The 16063-nt window shown below is 38.6% G+C and overlaps 1 protein-coding gene across 1 annotated transcript in view; it reads left to right on the top strand.

The window, feature by feature from the left end:
* The first annotated feature begins 468 nt into the window (after positions 1 to 468).
* Positions 469 to 16063, top strand: part of LOC122069014 (myb family transcription factor PHL7-like) — a 27221-nt gene continuing 11626 nt past the window's right edge. Inside the window, exons 1-2 of the mRNA XM_042632940.1 lie at positions 469 to 702; positions 15259 to 15492. Coding sequence (XP_042488874.1) covers positions 15270 to 15492 — 223 coding nt within the window. The 5' untranslated portion in view covers positions 469 to 702; positions 15259 to 15269. The remainder of the gene's footprint in view (positions 703 to 15258; positions 15493 to 16063) is intronic.

Below are 16063 nucleotides of genomic sequence, written 5' to 3'. Positions count from 1 at the left end.
GAAAACATATACTTAAAAAGAAAGAAAGAAGGAAAAGAGAGAGAGAAATGTGAGGGAAGCAACTACGAAGTATTTTTATACCAACCTATCATTGTACCAAAAAAAAAATAACCTATGCAAGCTGCTACTATTTTACCATATATATGAGGATAGGTAAGTAAGGAGAGTTGCGAGGCTAAGAGCGTAGATAATCCAAGATTATCTTAGCTTAGCAGGAGATTGGCTGCCCCATTTCAATATTAATATTAAAAAAAAAAAAATCTGGACAATGAAAATCAACGGAATATTCTCCTCAGATTCCCATACCGCCGGTCTCATTCATAGGTTGCGGTTTGCACTAACGGGCAGTCCCGAATACCTGACACGTAATATTTATAAATTTCATTATTTTACTATTTTAAATGGAAAACAAACGCTATTATTGGCTGGTTATTAAATTTGAGACGCTAGACCTCCCAGACCAAGTACTCCGGTAGGAATACTTGGAGTTAAAAAAAAAAAAAAAAAAAAAAAAAAAAATCCAAATAAATACGTTTCATTTACTTTTCAGTCTCATCCTCGGCTCCTCCTACAGTCCTACTTCGGACCTTTTAAGTTTTGACATTGAAAGTCATTTCGCAGCAAAGGCTTCCTGAATTCAAGCTAATTTTGTTGGAGCCATCAACGAATTCATCCGTATCTCCATCTTCTTTAAATCGTAGGGTAGGTAGTTGTTTTCGTTGATTTTATTTGTCCTCTTTCCCTTTCCTATTTAATTAATTTGTTGTTTTCTTTCTTCTTCTTCTGTTCGTTAGTTTTGACTTGCTGTTGTATTGCAATTCTGCTTTAAGTTCATTAAATTTTCGAATCCTGTTGATTTTTTGGTTTTCTGAACAAAAAAGGAAACTATGATCACTGTTGTGCTTGTCGATGCATCAATTTATGGCAAGTGTCTAGAGGTTTTGAGTTATACATTACCACCTTCAAGACATCATTTTCTTCTATTTTTGATGTGACAGCATTAGGCTTCTTTGTCAGTAACATACTAACATGGGTCTATTTTTTTATTTGGGGAATATAGTAGTGGGTTTTGGTGCTCTAAAAATGTGGAAATCTTAGGTTTCTTTGCCTTGCAGTTCTTTTGGTAATTAAACCAGAGCTCCTGACACCTATAGAGACCTAGCTGATCTCAATTTGAGGTTGCCTTTCATCTTTGTTTTCCTATATTTAACATGGTTCTTTCTCTTTTAGTTAAGCCAGCTCAAGAACTGTCAAATCTCACTTCTTAATAAGTCAAAGGGTAAAGGAAAAAAATGAAGAAGCTAAAGAAATAACTATGGCATAGTGAATCAAATTCATCTCTAAGCTTGGAACATCGTACTCACCAAACTGTGTGTTTTCTTATGTTTTCATTCACTTTCTTTGTAATAGTTTTGCTTAGATGTATTAGTTTCCTTATTTATTGTCGAGTTCTTGCACAATCGGAAAAGTTGGTTCCATAATCTGTTGTCTTTTCTACATACAGTTGTGTTACTTTTTGGACAGGAGTTGTCTGTTTCAAAAATTCCTTATGTTATATGGGCATCTGCTTGTCGGAAATATTACGCAAGTATTATTTTCCTTTCTTAATTCAACCACATTAATGCTCAAATATTTTGAATGTTTTAACGTAAAAATAATTCCTTCAAAATTATGTTTCTATTACTCCCAATAAACCCTATCACTTCTATGGATCATGTGGATAGTTGTGATAATCAACTAGATAAATAGTTTTGGATAAATGACAGGATGTACCTAGCTGTCAATAACCACTTACAGAAACTCTTTTTTGGGGTGAGGGGATTGAAATAGATGGAATCTCTTTTTTTTTTTTCTTTTTTAGCAAAGGACTATGGTTCTGTTGAACCAAGTCAGCTAAGAGCTTGTGAGCTTGTTGAAGACTATTGAATTTTTCAAAATGTGCAAGGTAAGAGATAGAACTACAATTTGATTCAACACAGCTCACATTCGTTATATCCAAATAGATTTGCATGGTTTGCAGGAATGATGTACAACCTATCTTTTAAATGACAAAATGTCTGAAATCAATGGATGTATTCCAAATTAAACTGGTTTTGTAAATACAGTTCTTTCTTAGAGTTAGAAAAGTCGGGATATTGTCAAGAAAGTTTGGACAACCATGGATCAGCGTGTTTGATAAACTACAATTCTGCCAAGATAGGCAAGCATTCACTGTTCAGCGAAGTCTTGATCCTTATGACAATACCTGACCTTAGCAACAATCTGTGTAGAAGAAAAAGAAGAGAAGAAAGAAGTAGAAGAGAATAAGGAGAAGAAAGGAGAGAGCGGCTCATGGTAGGTAGTCTCGAAACCATGGCCAGAATGTATAGTTCTGTAATTACAAGCCAAGGAGGCAAGGATAGCTAGACTTAGGTGTAATTACACGTAAGTCCCTATTAAGAAAAGACCATACTAAATATTTCCCTACAGTAGAAAATAACTAATAAACAACAACCACATCTAATAAACAAAGACCATAACTAAAACCTAGCAACTTTAAAAACTAAACACAATAATCTTTAACTCTCCCCCCTCAAGCTAGAGCATATATATCAAAGGCTCCAGCTTGGAACCACAAGAGTAGACATAATAGATTGAAACACACTTTTTTTTTTTTTTGGTGAATAAATACATATAAACCCAAAGAGAGAAAAATATACAAGGGGGGAAGAGGGGGAGGGGGGAGGGGGGAGGGGGGAGAGGCACTTGGCCAACCAAGGGAAAACACCCGATAAAAAAAGGGGGCTACAGCTACTGAGTACAATTCCTCAAGGGGGGAGGGAGAATGGTAGAAGGGAGATTCCAGGAAGCAACAATAGGCCTGTTCCTTCGAGAGTTGGGGACCGACTGGTGTGGGAGAGCAGAAATTTTGGTGGTGACCTTGAAGAAGATGGCATTTCAAATCCTTTCAAAAGAGCAAAAGTTGGATGTCCATCTACAAAGGTTCCTCTCCATCCAAAGGTGGTTGATGGTGGCACAAAAAGCTAGCTTACCAACAATTTCACAAATGGTGGGTCCGTGAAAGGTCATATCAATGCAAAGCCATTCCCTTCTAAGAGGGAGGACTCTTCTACTAGAGGGCCAACAACGAGAAAGAACTTTCTTCCAAATGGTGGAGGAGAAGGGGCAGGAGAAGAAAGATGGTCAGCATCCTCAGTTCCTCTCCAGCAGAGGCAGCATGCAGGGGGACCTGAATGTGACAATGGGTGAGGAAGGACTGCGTTGGGAGGCAGTTGGTGAGAGCCCTCCAGGTTGTGAAGCTGTGGTGGGGAATGTGGCCTTTGAACCAAAGGACTTTGCGCCATGGGGCAGTATAGGCTTTAGACTTTACAAAGTTCCAGGTAGAGGAGAAGCTAAACATCTTGGAAGGAGTAGGATTCCAGAGAATGGTATTCTCCCTTTCTCTTTATGGCTGGGGAGAAGAGGAGGAAGAGAGGTCCAGATGCTAGCCATTGAAGAGGGAAGGGGAGAGGGGGCCCATCCATCATTAAGGAGGATTGAGGAGACAGAAACAAACTATTGAATAATGAGTTTTAGGGGTATTGTCCAAGGCCCTTAAACCCACTTTTAGGGTTTTATTTCATTATACATAGGGAGGCTTGTGCTCATTATTGGCACAAGTAACATTCTTCCTAAAATCTTAATGGTATTAAAGCAGGTTAGAAGGAACTTTTTCTCTTTTCCTTCTCCAGATAAAACCCTAACCCTAACCCTAACCCTAACCCTAACCCTAACCATCACCACTGCTGCCCCTCCCTCTCTCTCCTCTCCCTATGCAAATTGCCTAGCTGCCCCACACCTCCACCACCCACTGCTGACCTTGCTCTCGCCCTAGCACAACCACCAGCCACCACCGACCGCCGTCGCTAGCCACCACCGACCGTCTCCTCTTAGTGCTCCTCGCTTGTGGTTCCTCTCCCCCCACCTTCCCCGCCACTCTCATGGCTACTCTCTCTCGTGTGGCTCCTACTGTCTAGCGGCTCTCTCCTTTTGCTCTTTTTAGGGTCTCTCCCTTAATAGTGAGTTTTCTCTCACTTGGGGCTCTTTTTTGGTCTCGTTCTTGATCCAGATTCCTATACTTGGTTAGATATGGACTAGGACCTTTCCTTGTGATTGTTCTTCGGATAAAAAACTATGGTGACTGAAGACTCTTGGACATCAACCCTTCAGGATGGTGGTACTTGTGGCTCTAATGGAGATTACCTTACCTTTCCCGTTAGCTCCATCAAGTTTGATAGGTGCAACTATCTAATTTGGTCCCGCTCCTACTACCTGTCTATTGCTAGCCGTGGCTATGCTGGATATCTTATAGGTAATATCGTTCGCCTTACTATTGCCGGTGCCTCTCAAAACAAGTGGGACATTGCTAATTGTATGGTAATGTCCTACCTTATAAATTCTATGACCTCGTTTATTGCTAGGGGCTATTTATTGCTTGATACCACTACCCGTATCTTGAAGGCTATGAAGGGAATGTATTCTCAAGTTGGTGTTAGTGCCCAATGCTTTGATTGAGAAAAAAACTTCATAGGGCTACCCAGAAGGAACTTATGGTAACACAATACTATTCTGGACTATGGTATGTGGAATGAAATTGACTACTATGAGACCTATCAGGCTGTCTATGTGTTGATGTTGTGTGCTTTAAGAAGCGTGAGGAGATGCTTCATGTCTATTATTTTTTGGCAAGTTTAAATGTGGAGTTTGATCAGATCAGGGCAAATGTGCTCAATCGTGTTCCCTTCCCCAGTCTCAAACAAGCTTTTTCTTTGATCCACGCAGAAGAAAATTGCCGATTTGAGATGCTCTAGGCTGTCTTTCAGGATCATTCTGCCATACTCTTTGCACAAGGTTCTACTAGTTCTGGTGCTAGGACCCCTGCTCCTCCCTCCACTAACAAATCTGTTGTTAAGTGTGACTATTGTTGCAAAGAGTGCCACACTGGAGAGACTTGTTGGAGGCTCTACATGTGCACAACCAATTCTCGTGGGCGTAGTTAGGGTCGTGGAAAGAACACTCAGGCTAATTAATCTGAGACAACAGACAACTCTGATTGCCCTAGTACCACATGACCTCCTTCTCTACTGATGAAATGACTATGCTTCATCGGATGATGACTCAGATGTGTTCCTCTTTTGCCAGCCACTACTGCCTCTCACTCTGCTCAGTCAAGTACTATCTTTTGTGGTCATAGTGCATCTGTTCCTTCCCAGGGTTGGATACTTGACTCTGGGGCTCCTGATCATATAATTGCGTTGCCCACATTTTTTTCTACATATTGCCCTTCCTCAGGTAATACTAAGGTCGCGTAGCTGATGGTTCCCTTTCCCCGTTTCTGGAATGGGTTTCATTAGGTGCTCACCTACTATGTCTCTTTTCTCTGTTTTATGTGTTCCTCAGTTTTCTACTGATTTGTTATTCATTGGTAGTATTAGTAAAGATTTGAACTGCAAGGTCACCTTCTTTCCTACTTATTATGTGTTTTAGGACTTGGTGACGGGGGCAACGATTGGCAATGGTAGAATAAGTGGTGGTCTCTATAATTTGGACAACGGACCTCCACGGGCTCTTCACATGTCTTCTGATCTGGCACTCTTAGAACTTCTTAGTTGACATCGTCGTCTAGGACACCCCCTTGGGGCACTTTCTATATTATTTCTTGGTTTAGTTAAACATTATATTCAAGACCAGTTTACTCGTGATGCATGAGTTTTCCTTGGAATGTTTATCCTATTTCTGATAATAGAAGTACTATTCCCTTTGCTATAATTCATTCTTAGGTTTGGGGCTTTGCTCGCCTGCTTCTCTCTCTAGATATAAATGTTCTATTACTTTTATTGATTGCAGTACTCGTGCTTCTTGGATTTACTTATTGCATTATAAGAGTGAGGTTTTTAAGTGCTTTAGCGAATTCCATTGCATGATGAGGACTGAGTTTGATGCTAAAGTCAGGATCTTGCGTACTGATAATGACAGGGTGATGTAAATCCCCACTTTGGGAGGATCTATCATAGGAAGAAAGGCCCAGCCAAAAGGGGCCCACCGACCTCACTTAAGTCCACTTGAGTGGCTAAGTTGTTAATTAGAAATAAAGGGCCCATTGGGCCCATCGGTTAGTGGTTTATGTAATTGAGTATTTACATTAATTAATAAAGCCCATGGGCCTGTCAATTGTACTTTGCCATTAAAGGCTCTTAGTTAATTAGTTGCTTACTCCATGTTGGAGTTCTAGTCCTATTTGGAGTCCAACTCCTATGATGTAATGTCTAAACCTACTTGGAGTCTAACTCCTAATTTAGGTATGACTGCTATTCTGGCCTCTATATATAGAGGAGCCTATGTACTGTTATTTCTCAGATTTTAATGAACAAAGATTGCAGTCAATTGCTTCTATACAGCTGAGATAGCTGTGGGTGAGATGCCCAGGCCGAGATAGCCACCCCACTCACAATTCTCTTGGATCTTATCACTTTATTTGATTCAATTTTCTGTTCATTGCTTGCTGTTCCTGGTTATTGCTGCTGTGAAAGTCAAGAAATTCATATCTGTCCAGAGTTTTCAGAACCAGCATCGTTTCACAAAGGATTCCCACTCTTGTGGCCAGCGATCTCTTTCCTAGGTCAGATTTCAAGAAATCTCATAACTTTGCAACCAGCCATCAGAAATTCCTCAAACTTGGGGTCTTTGTACCCTCCTAGGGCCCTGCCATCGACCAGCTTTGCAGCTCCATTGGAGCCACACAGGTCCAGCCGCACCTCTCTCTCTCTCTCTTTCCCAATCGCAGAGGTTTTTTTCTCTCTCCTATCGACTTGTGTTTGGGTTGGGTTTTGTTGCTTTATTTGTCTAAGGTCTTTGGGGGTTATTTGCTGGTTATTTCTCTCTTGTTCTCTGGGTTTACTTTTGTTTATTTGTCAAGCTATTTAGTGAGTCTTGTTTGGGGTTGTAAACTATTGGGGTTAGTTACTTGTAACCTACTCCTACATTACAAGGAATATATGGATGGTTCCTTTAAGTCCTATTTGATTAATCATAGGATCATCCATCAGACTAGTTGTGTGGTTACCTCAGAGCAGAATGGGGTGGTAGAGCGTTAAAAACATACACTTGCTCAAGGTTTCTCGCTCGTTGATGTTTGAGATGCAGGTGCCTACCCTTTATTGGAGTGCGGCTGTCCTTACTGCTTCCTATCTCATTAATAGGATGCCCTCACATGTGTTGGGGTTCAAGTACCCTATTGAGATGTTATTTGGTTCACGTACCGTTGTTATTTTGCCTAAGGTATTTGGATCTGTTTGTTTTGTTCGAAATCATCAGATTCTTGGCAAGCTTGATCCTCGTGGTCTCCGGTGCATCTTTATTGTCTACTTTGCTACCCAAAAGGGTTACAAGTGTTATCATCCTCCTTCTCAGTGTCTCTTTATTTCCATAGATGTGATCTTTTATGAAACAAAGGCATACTACTCACCTCTTCAGGGGGAGTCTTATGATAGTGAAGCAGTGTTACATGTTCCTTCATTTGATGCTCCATTACATCTCCCTATGGATGAGAGGGAAAAGAATCGGGGGGAGCCACAGGTGGTTTAGGGTCAAAAGGTTCCCATTCAGGGGGAGTCACAGGTTCAACAGAATACGCAGGATGGTCCAATAATACAGGTGTTCTCTCGTAAGAAAAGATGAACTGACACCACCACACACTACCACTGCTACTCAACTGCCCTCTGATCGTGATTCTACTTTCCTGGGTATATCTTTCTCCCTCTCTTTTGATCAGTCCCTTAATATTCCTATTGCTCATAAAAAAGGTAATAGGACTTGTACTCAACATCCCATATCCAATGTTGTGTCCTATAATGCACTATCTCCATCATATCTTGCTTTTGTGCATTCCTTGTCTTTTGTTTCCATTCCTCAGACCTGGCAGGAGGCAAGTGCAGAACCTAGATGGAAGGAGGTGATGAATGAGGAGATGAGAGCTCTTCACAAAAATGGCACATGAGACTTAGTTGCTCTTCCACTACAAAAGTGACTCGTTGGTTGGAAATGAGTCTTCACAGTTAAACAAAATGTTGATGGGACTGTGGACATGTACAAAGCAAGGCTAGTTGCCAAGGGCTTTACTCAAACATATGGGATCGATTACCAGGAGACCTTTGCTCATGTTGCCAAAATGAACACAGTTAGAGTAATCATCTGCCGTGCAGTGAACCAGGGTTGGGAGCTACAACAATTGGATGTTAAGAATGCATTTTTTCATGGGGAGTTGACAGAGGAAGTGTATATAAATATTCCACTAGGCTATTCTAGTCCAGAGACTCAAGGCAAGGTTTGCAAATTAAAAAGGGCTCTTTATGGATTGAAGCAATCTCCTAGGGCGATCACATCCTGTTCATAGAAGGGTGGTCGGTTCCACTAGGTTCTGATAGTAGTAGACTTCACACAGAGTAATACCGATCACATCCTGTTCATAAAAGGGGTGGTGATTAGATTACTATGCTTATAGTATATGTGGATGACATTGTTGTTACTGGAAATGATGCAGCTGAGATCTCTAAGATCAAGTTCTATCTTAGGAGTTTGAGATTAAAGGCTTTGGGAAGTTGAAGTACTTTCTTGGCATTGAGGTGGCACAATCTCCCAGAGAAAATAGACCTTAGCCCTCCTTTATAAAACTAGTATGTTAGGGTGTAAGCCTTTGATATCGACCGGTACACCTTCCTTGCTAACTCCTATCTCAAAAGCAAGGAAGGTGTACCGGTCGATATCAAAGGCTGGTTGGAAGACTCATCTACCTATCTTACACTTGACCAGACATAGCTCATGCAGTTAGCTTAGTGAGTTAGTATATACATGACCCCTATTCCTCTCATATAGAAGCTATGTTCCGTATTCTTTGGTACTTGAAGACTGCCCCAGGGAGTGGTATTTTATTCTCTCCTTCTGATCACATGAAGGTTGATGCATACACTAATGCTGATTGGGCAGATTCTCCAGATGATCGTTACTCCACTACTGGCTACTGTATGTTTGTTGGTGGCAACTTGGTTACATGGTGTAGTAAAAGCAGATAGATGTGGCTTGGTCTAGTGCAGAAGCTGAGTTTCGGGCAATGGCACATGGTATATGTGAGCTACTTTGATTATAGGGTCTTCTTCAAGATCTGGGTATGTCTATTCAATTGCCAATGATGTTGTATTTTGACAATAAGTCAACCATTAGCATTGCACATAATCCAGTTCAACGTGACCATACCAAACATGTGGAGATTGATAGACACTTCATCAAGGAGAAGTTGGAGTAAAGCCTCATATGCATTCCTTTTGTGAGAAGTGAAAATCATTTAGCAGATATTATTATGAAGGAAATTAGTGGTAAATATTTTTATTGTATTTTGTGCAAGTTGGGCATGTGTGATATTCATGCACCAACTTGAGGGGGAGTGTTGAATAATGAGTTATTGTAATAATGGGTTTTAGGGGTATTATCCAAATAGGCCCTTAAGCCCACTTTAGGGTTTTATTTTATTATAAATAGAGAGGTTTGTGCTCATTATTGGCAGAAGTCACATTCTTCCTAAAATCTGCACAAACTCTAACAAATATATCCATTGTAGAAGCCAATAGCCAACAATGCCACCCAAATATGTAGAAACTTGTTGCAAAGAGAAAAAAACCGTTTACGCTCACCACACTAGAATCATAGTTCAAAAACTTGCTGAAATTTCACTAATTTTGATTTGTCTGATACAAACTAGGAGGTGAAATATAGAATCAACACTGTTTTGATTAAATTTCTCTCATTTTGGTGAAAAAAGCACTGTTTTGTCGAAATTTTGGGCATTAGCCCTAAAATGGCCAAGCCAAAAACATGAAAAAAATACATTGTTACTGAAATTTCAATATTTTGGATTGACCAAAATGGTGAAGCGTAACAAGTTTTTGAACCTTGACTAGAATTACCATAAGCAGACCAAATCATCAAAGATAATAATATAAGTAAGATTTATCATTCGTAACTTGCAAGCCAGAAAATAGCAGTAACAACAACAGGCCAGTAAATGGCAACAGTAGAAGATAACAAAATCATTGTTGCAGGAAACCCCAAGGGGGTAGCCGAGTTGGCAAGGGACCTTCACCTCAGGAAGCGTGTGGTTTTGATTTCGACTCCGCTTACCTCCTTGGGCCACTCACATGGGGGTGTTTAGTGCTCTTCACTGTTTTCAATGAAAGTTGAATGGTTCTTATTCAACCCCGATGTGACATGGTCCATGCAGTTGTGGGGTCAGTATGGACTTGCGGGACTAGTCAGGCCGAAGGCTTGGATACCTATCGTTAGGGGAAAAAATCATTGTTGCAAGCTAGAGAATACCAATAACAATAGCTACAACTGTAACAAATGCCCAGAGAAGAGCATTAGAAGAAGATGAATAAATCATTGATGCAAGTAAATCTTCAATAAGAAGACAAATAAAAATCCTGTAAAGAAAGGTGAACCAACCAAAACCTCTTTGAGGAAGAAGCAAAACTGAGAGAGATATGTAAACACATAATGGTTTAGTTTACATAGCTATCGTGGTGCTCACCTTTATTTATAATCCCATAACTAGAGTCTTGGTAGGAAATCTACTAAGACTCAAACACCTAATTACAATCTAAAAATAAAAAACTCTAATACTCAGCTCATAGCACGATGGGGACACTCCCCTTATCGTGAACACTCTTTAACACTCCCACTCAAGCTGGAGTATACATAGAGCAAAAGAAACGTCTAGCTTAGACCAACAATAACAGAGAGAACTCCCATTATAAAGCCAACAACAATATTAGCTCAAACACGTCAGACATTAGTAGATATAGAAACGTCATGTTGAATAAACCAAGCAAAACCATCAGCAATGAACAACAGCAACACCAAAAGCCCTTCCTAAAGAAGGCACTCCAACAACTACATAAAAAGACATTCCCAAAGAAGGCACTCCAACAAAAGTGTGGGCATCCAATGGCTACATAAAAAAATCCTTCCCAAAGAAAGCAATGTAACAAAAGTGTAGCATCCAACAGCTACATAAAAAACACTCACAAGCCTCAAACAATGTAGCATCAGGTTACTAGGGACCATACAACATTAAGTTTTTGAATATTCCAAACAACATCAGGTTGTTGAATATAACTATCTTTAAAGATAAAACTGTTGTTGAGGACATACACGAATAGATCAATAAATCAATAATCAACTAAAATAATCTTTACCATTCAATCACTCAAACTAATAATAATCTTCAATCTCCCTCTTATGTGTAGCAGTACACGTGGAAAACTTATCAGCATCGATATAATCCCATAATCTAGAGCATTATAATCGATCCACAAAAAAAAATGTTCTCCCAAAAAATCGATCCCAAAAACCCTAATAAATCGATTTTTTTCTAAAATCCTGACAAAAATCAATTTCTTCACTAGATTGATCTTCCTTCGATCTTCAGAGGAAAGCGATCCAAAACCCTAATAAGAAGAATTGATCCAAAGAATGATTGATCCAACACATTGACCAATCCAAATAGCAGCCCTTCCAACAAAAAATGATCCCTAAAAAATAATGGATCCTAAGAAAATCGATTTCAACAAAACTCAATAAAAGAAAAAATGTGTATCCAGAAAATTGATTCCAACAACCGATTGATCACCTCCAAAATTCCGAATAAACCATCAGTAGCAATCAAACCAAAGTAAAAAGAGTTTATTTGCATGTAGCATTAATGAAACATTCAGGTATGATTTTCATCAAATCCTGAAGGAAACCCTAGTTCTTCTTCTCTTTTTATGAAGTAGGGTTTCACCATAAACCATAGAACCTTGATATAACTCTCAAACCAGCTATCACATAGAGAATCGATTACTGACAACCTGCTTTGATATCATGTAAAGAAAGCTGAAGCAACCAAAATCTATGAAGAAGAATAAGCAAAACCGAGAGAGATATCTAAACCCACTACAGTTTAGTGTACATAGCTATCGTGGTGCTCACCTTTATTTATAATTCAATAAGTAGAATCTTGGTAGGAAACCTACTAAGACTCAAACACCTAATTACAATCTAATAAGGAAATAAAATACAAAACTCTAAGACTCAACTCATAGCACAGGGACAATCCCCCTATCGTGAACACTCTTTAACAAATCTCACTAAGGAGACATAGACAATAACCTTCACCAAGAAGGCAGGAAATAAGCTTCACGAAGAAGATAAAAGATATTCACAAGGAAGAGACTGGAAATAATCTCCACAAAGGAGAAGACACTTGTATTTATATCCACAAAAGAGACATAGATAATAGTCTCCACGGAGGACACACAATAATCTACTCAAAGGAGATACAAATTCTCAATAAGAAGACATGGGCGGCAGCAGCAAATATGCAAACTCTAGTATGGGCAGAAATACACATTCTTCAATAATCATATGCCCTCTTCAAGCGGCTGCAAATATGCATTCTTCAATAACAAAAAAAAAAAAATCTTCAATCTTCCCCTCACATGTAGCACTACACGTGGACAAATAACGCAGGGTATGACAACAAATCTTATCTTAACGACCAGGATCTGTGTAGTAGAAGAAGAGAAGAAGGAGAACAATCATGGTTAGGTTAGTCTGTAAACCGTGACAAGCATATATATTTATAACTAACAAATTCTGTGTTACAAACCAAGGACAGCTAGACTTATGGATAATTGCACATAATTCACTATTAAGAGAAAGACATACCAAATACTTCCCTACAATAGACAATAACTAATAAACAATAACCACAACTAATAAGCAAAGACCATAACCAACCCTAGCAACTTTAACAACTAAACACAATAATCTTAACAGTCCTAATCCAAGTCATGCTTTGAAACAAGAGATACCGCCATTGGGATTGTGAGTGACTAACAATTTTGGTTTTGATTCTTTCAAGACAACCTTTAATGATGGCGAACAGCCGAAAAGTGTTGAAAGGACTTAAATCTCATAGGATCTCTAAACAACCAATTTTGGACAATGGGGTTATTTTAGGCTAATTTGTATGAAGAATATCAGGGCTTAAGCATGGTTCTTAGAGTTTTCGGTTTGGGACCTGCTTCTTTTTGAACATTCTATAGTATTTTGGACTAGATCTCCTTCTATGTTGCTTATTCCTTTCTGATTCAATCTTAGTTATTGAAATTTTCTCTAGTATGTTTATGTCTTGGATTGATTTCTATAGAAGATGGGCCTGGGTAGGTGGGCTTACTTATACTTAGTCCACATCCCAACTCTTTTAGGTTATTTCAGTGGCTTCGTCCCAACATATGACCAAGTCCTGGTGACTAGCAACTCAAATTATGCCAATTACAATACACAGTGGGCACAAGAAAATGTACATGTGCAAAGTGCAAATTGTGACTCAGGCACCCTTGCACTTACTGGTGCTTATGTGCATGCAGGCTCGGTGCATGAAGCACTTCATGGCATGTTTGAGTTTAACAATATGTCACCGCAAGCGTACAGTATATTGTATCCAACGGTTCGATCACAAGGAGATTAGTCACTCTATCTTACCTACTCTAAGTACGGTGAGAGTGAACAAGGGATGGTTGATTTTAGATTATGGTCCTAGAACATGTATATAAATGAAAGAAAATGACATACACATTCAACATCTAAATTAAACAGTTCTAATGCCGAATTACTTTAATTAGAGAAGTAATATAAATGTTGAAAATAACAACTAAAAAAAAAATCTGCAAATGATAAAGCTAAACTAACAATTAAAGAACTGAAATCGAAAGCAAGTAAGTAAAGAAAAATTCTCAATACATTGGCCGAATTTCCAGGAGAGGCACTACTGTAGGCATCACCTTCAATTATAGCACATATGTAAATAAGAACACAAGGAAAAAAAAAAAAAAAATAAAAAATCCTAATTCTACTACTTATATTTAAATAAAAATCTTAATTCTATTAATAAACTTTGTCATACCTTGATTATGTGTAAGCTGAATTGAAACTTGATTGATTTGGAGTGATGATATTGGAATAGAATTATTGATGAAGAACTTGCTCTCTTGAACTTGAAAACTCTTGATTCTTGTCACTTGAACCAATTCTTTCCTAGAACTAGAAAGTTTGAAAGCTAGAACTATAGATTGCACTAATTAAATTAACTAAACTATGAACTAAATTAACAAAGTAAACTAATAATTAAACAAAATAACAATTAAAAACTGAATTGCATTATCATTAATCACTTGAATAAAAGCTTGAAGAAACATAAGGAGAGAGAGGAGAGAACTAAGCATAAACTAGGCAAAAAAAACTAGAAAATAAATGAAGGGGAATAATTCTAGGAGGGGGGAAAGGGGCTTTTATAGGGCTTTGGTCTTGCCTAATTCCTTCTACAAGTCTTCTTTAAGAAAAGAAATAAAATAAAATAAAATTCAATCTTGGTAAAAATCCTCATTCTCTGAGATATTGTGTGAGGAATGAGAAAAACTGTTTCCAAAATTAACAGATTCTATTCTTTCCCTGCAATATTAACCAATATCTTGCAATCTTGACGAAATCAGAAAGGAATCTCTACATAACATCTTCAAGATCTTGTGAGGTGGCAAGGAGAGATAATAATCTTTAGGATTTTGTAGGAGAGAGGATGTGGTACCAATGAGTGGGTTCCACCCCCTACTGACTTTGATTCAATGTATGGGTTGCCTTTGGACAAGTTAGTTCAAGCTTGGACCCGTTCTTGGTTCACTTTAAGCACTTTCTCTTGTAGACATGAAAAAAAAAAAAAAAAAAAACAGAAGTAGTATTATCCAAAGTGGGGCAAAATGTACACTTATATCCCTAAGATTTCACACATTATTGTGCTCATCACGGCACTGCCAGTGAACAGTGATTAATAAAAAGGTAATGAGTGAGAAGGCTTTCACTTGCTCAAGAAATTTCCCTGTCTTAAGAGGATGCTATGATTTTCTAGAGGTAAGAGTCTAGAACTCAAGTCATAGGTTTGCTTCTTTCATAGATCTAAGAAGAGGGTACGATTTTCCTTTGTCAATGAGCTAATGATCTCTTGCAGCTTCTCTTTTAACTTCTAACGCTTACTGCCTCTCCTCTTTCTCTCTCGTGCTTGCAGACTACTAGAATCTTCATGATAGTACTGTTCTTTCACTTCCTAAACTTGTGAATTTCGGTTTCGTGTAGGCTAATGACAAATGTATCAGACAAAGACTGTCCCTAGTTCAAGTTTAGTTTGCAGCAACTCATTTGTTCAAGGCCAGCATCTAGACAGCAGTGCCACTGCAATGGCTCCTAGCAGTGGAGGCAACAATCTCGGCGGCAATAACTCTAATCTGGCCTCCAGGCAACGGTTACGTTGGACAAATGAGCTTCATGAACGTTTTGTCGATGCTGTGGCGCAACTTGGTGGCCCAGATAGTGAGTCAGATAAATCTCTGTTTTGAATTTATTATGTACTTGATGATTGTGGAACATGCATTCCACATTACATGGTATTTTTTGGATGAAACTATAAATGAGTAAAGTATAGGTAAACTGCAGACAACAAAAAATTTTTGAGAGATGCTATAGTACCAGTTGTAAATTGTTAATATTTCTATATATTTTTGCTAGTAGTCCTTTTATATTTTGTTGTATGTTGCAGAGTTTTCATCACTATCTGTAAATTAAAATCCCATTGTGTCACGAAAAGTTTACTGTTTTGGGATTTGATCTTGCACAAGCTGGGGGGGGGGGAATGGGAGGCTTTGGGTTATTCCCTTATTGCTGGTTCTGCACCATTCTGGGAGATAACATGAACTTCCTATCCCTTCTTAGATGCATGAAGTTTTTGTTTGTAGTTGTGGTTATAAAACTGAGTTCTGTGCTGGAGAATTTGCCCATTTATACTTTATTCATTTAGTACTCGGGTGTTGGGTTGAAAGGTTACTTAGGTCATTTTAGAACACCCCCCCCCCCCCCAAAAAAAAAAAAAAAAAAAAAAAAAAAA

This window comes from Macadamia integrifolia, unplaced genomic scaffold (genome assembly GCF_013358625.1).
Source record: "Macadamia integrifolia cultivar HAES 741 unplaced genomic scaffold, SCU_Mint_v3 scaffold520, whole genome shotgun sequence".
Classification (NCBI taxonomy): Eukaryota; Viridiplantae; Streptophyta; class Magnoliopsida; order Proteales; family Proteaceae; genus Macadamia; species Macadamia integrifolia.
This window is presented reverse-complemented; position numbering and strand designations above follow the sequence as displayed.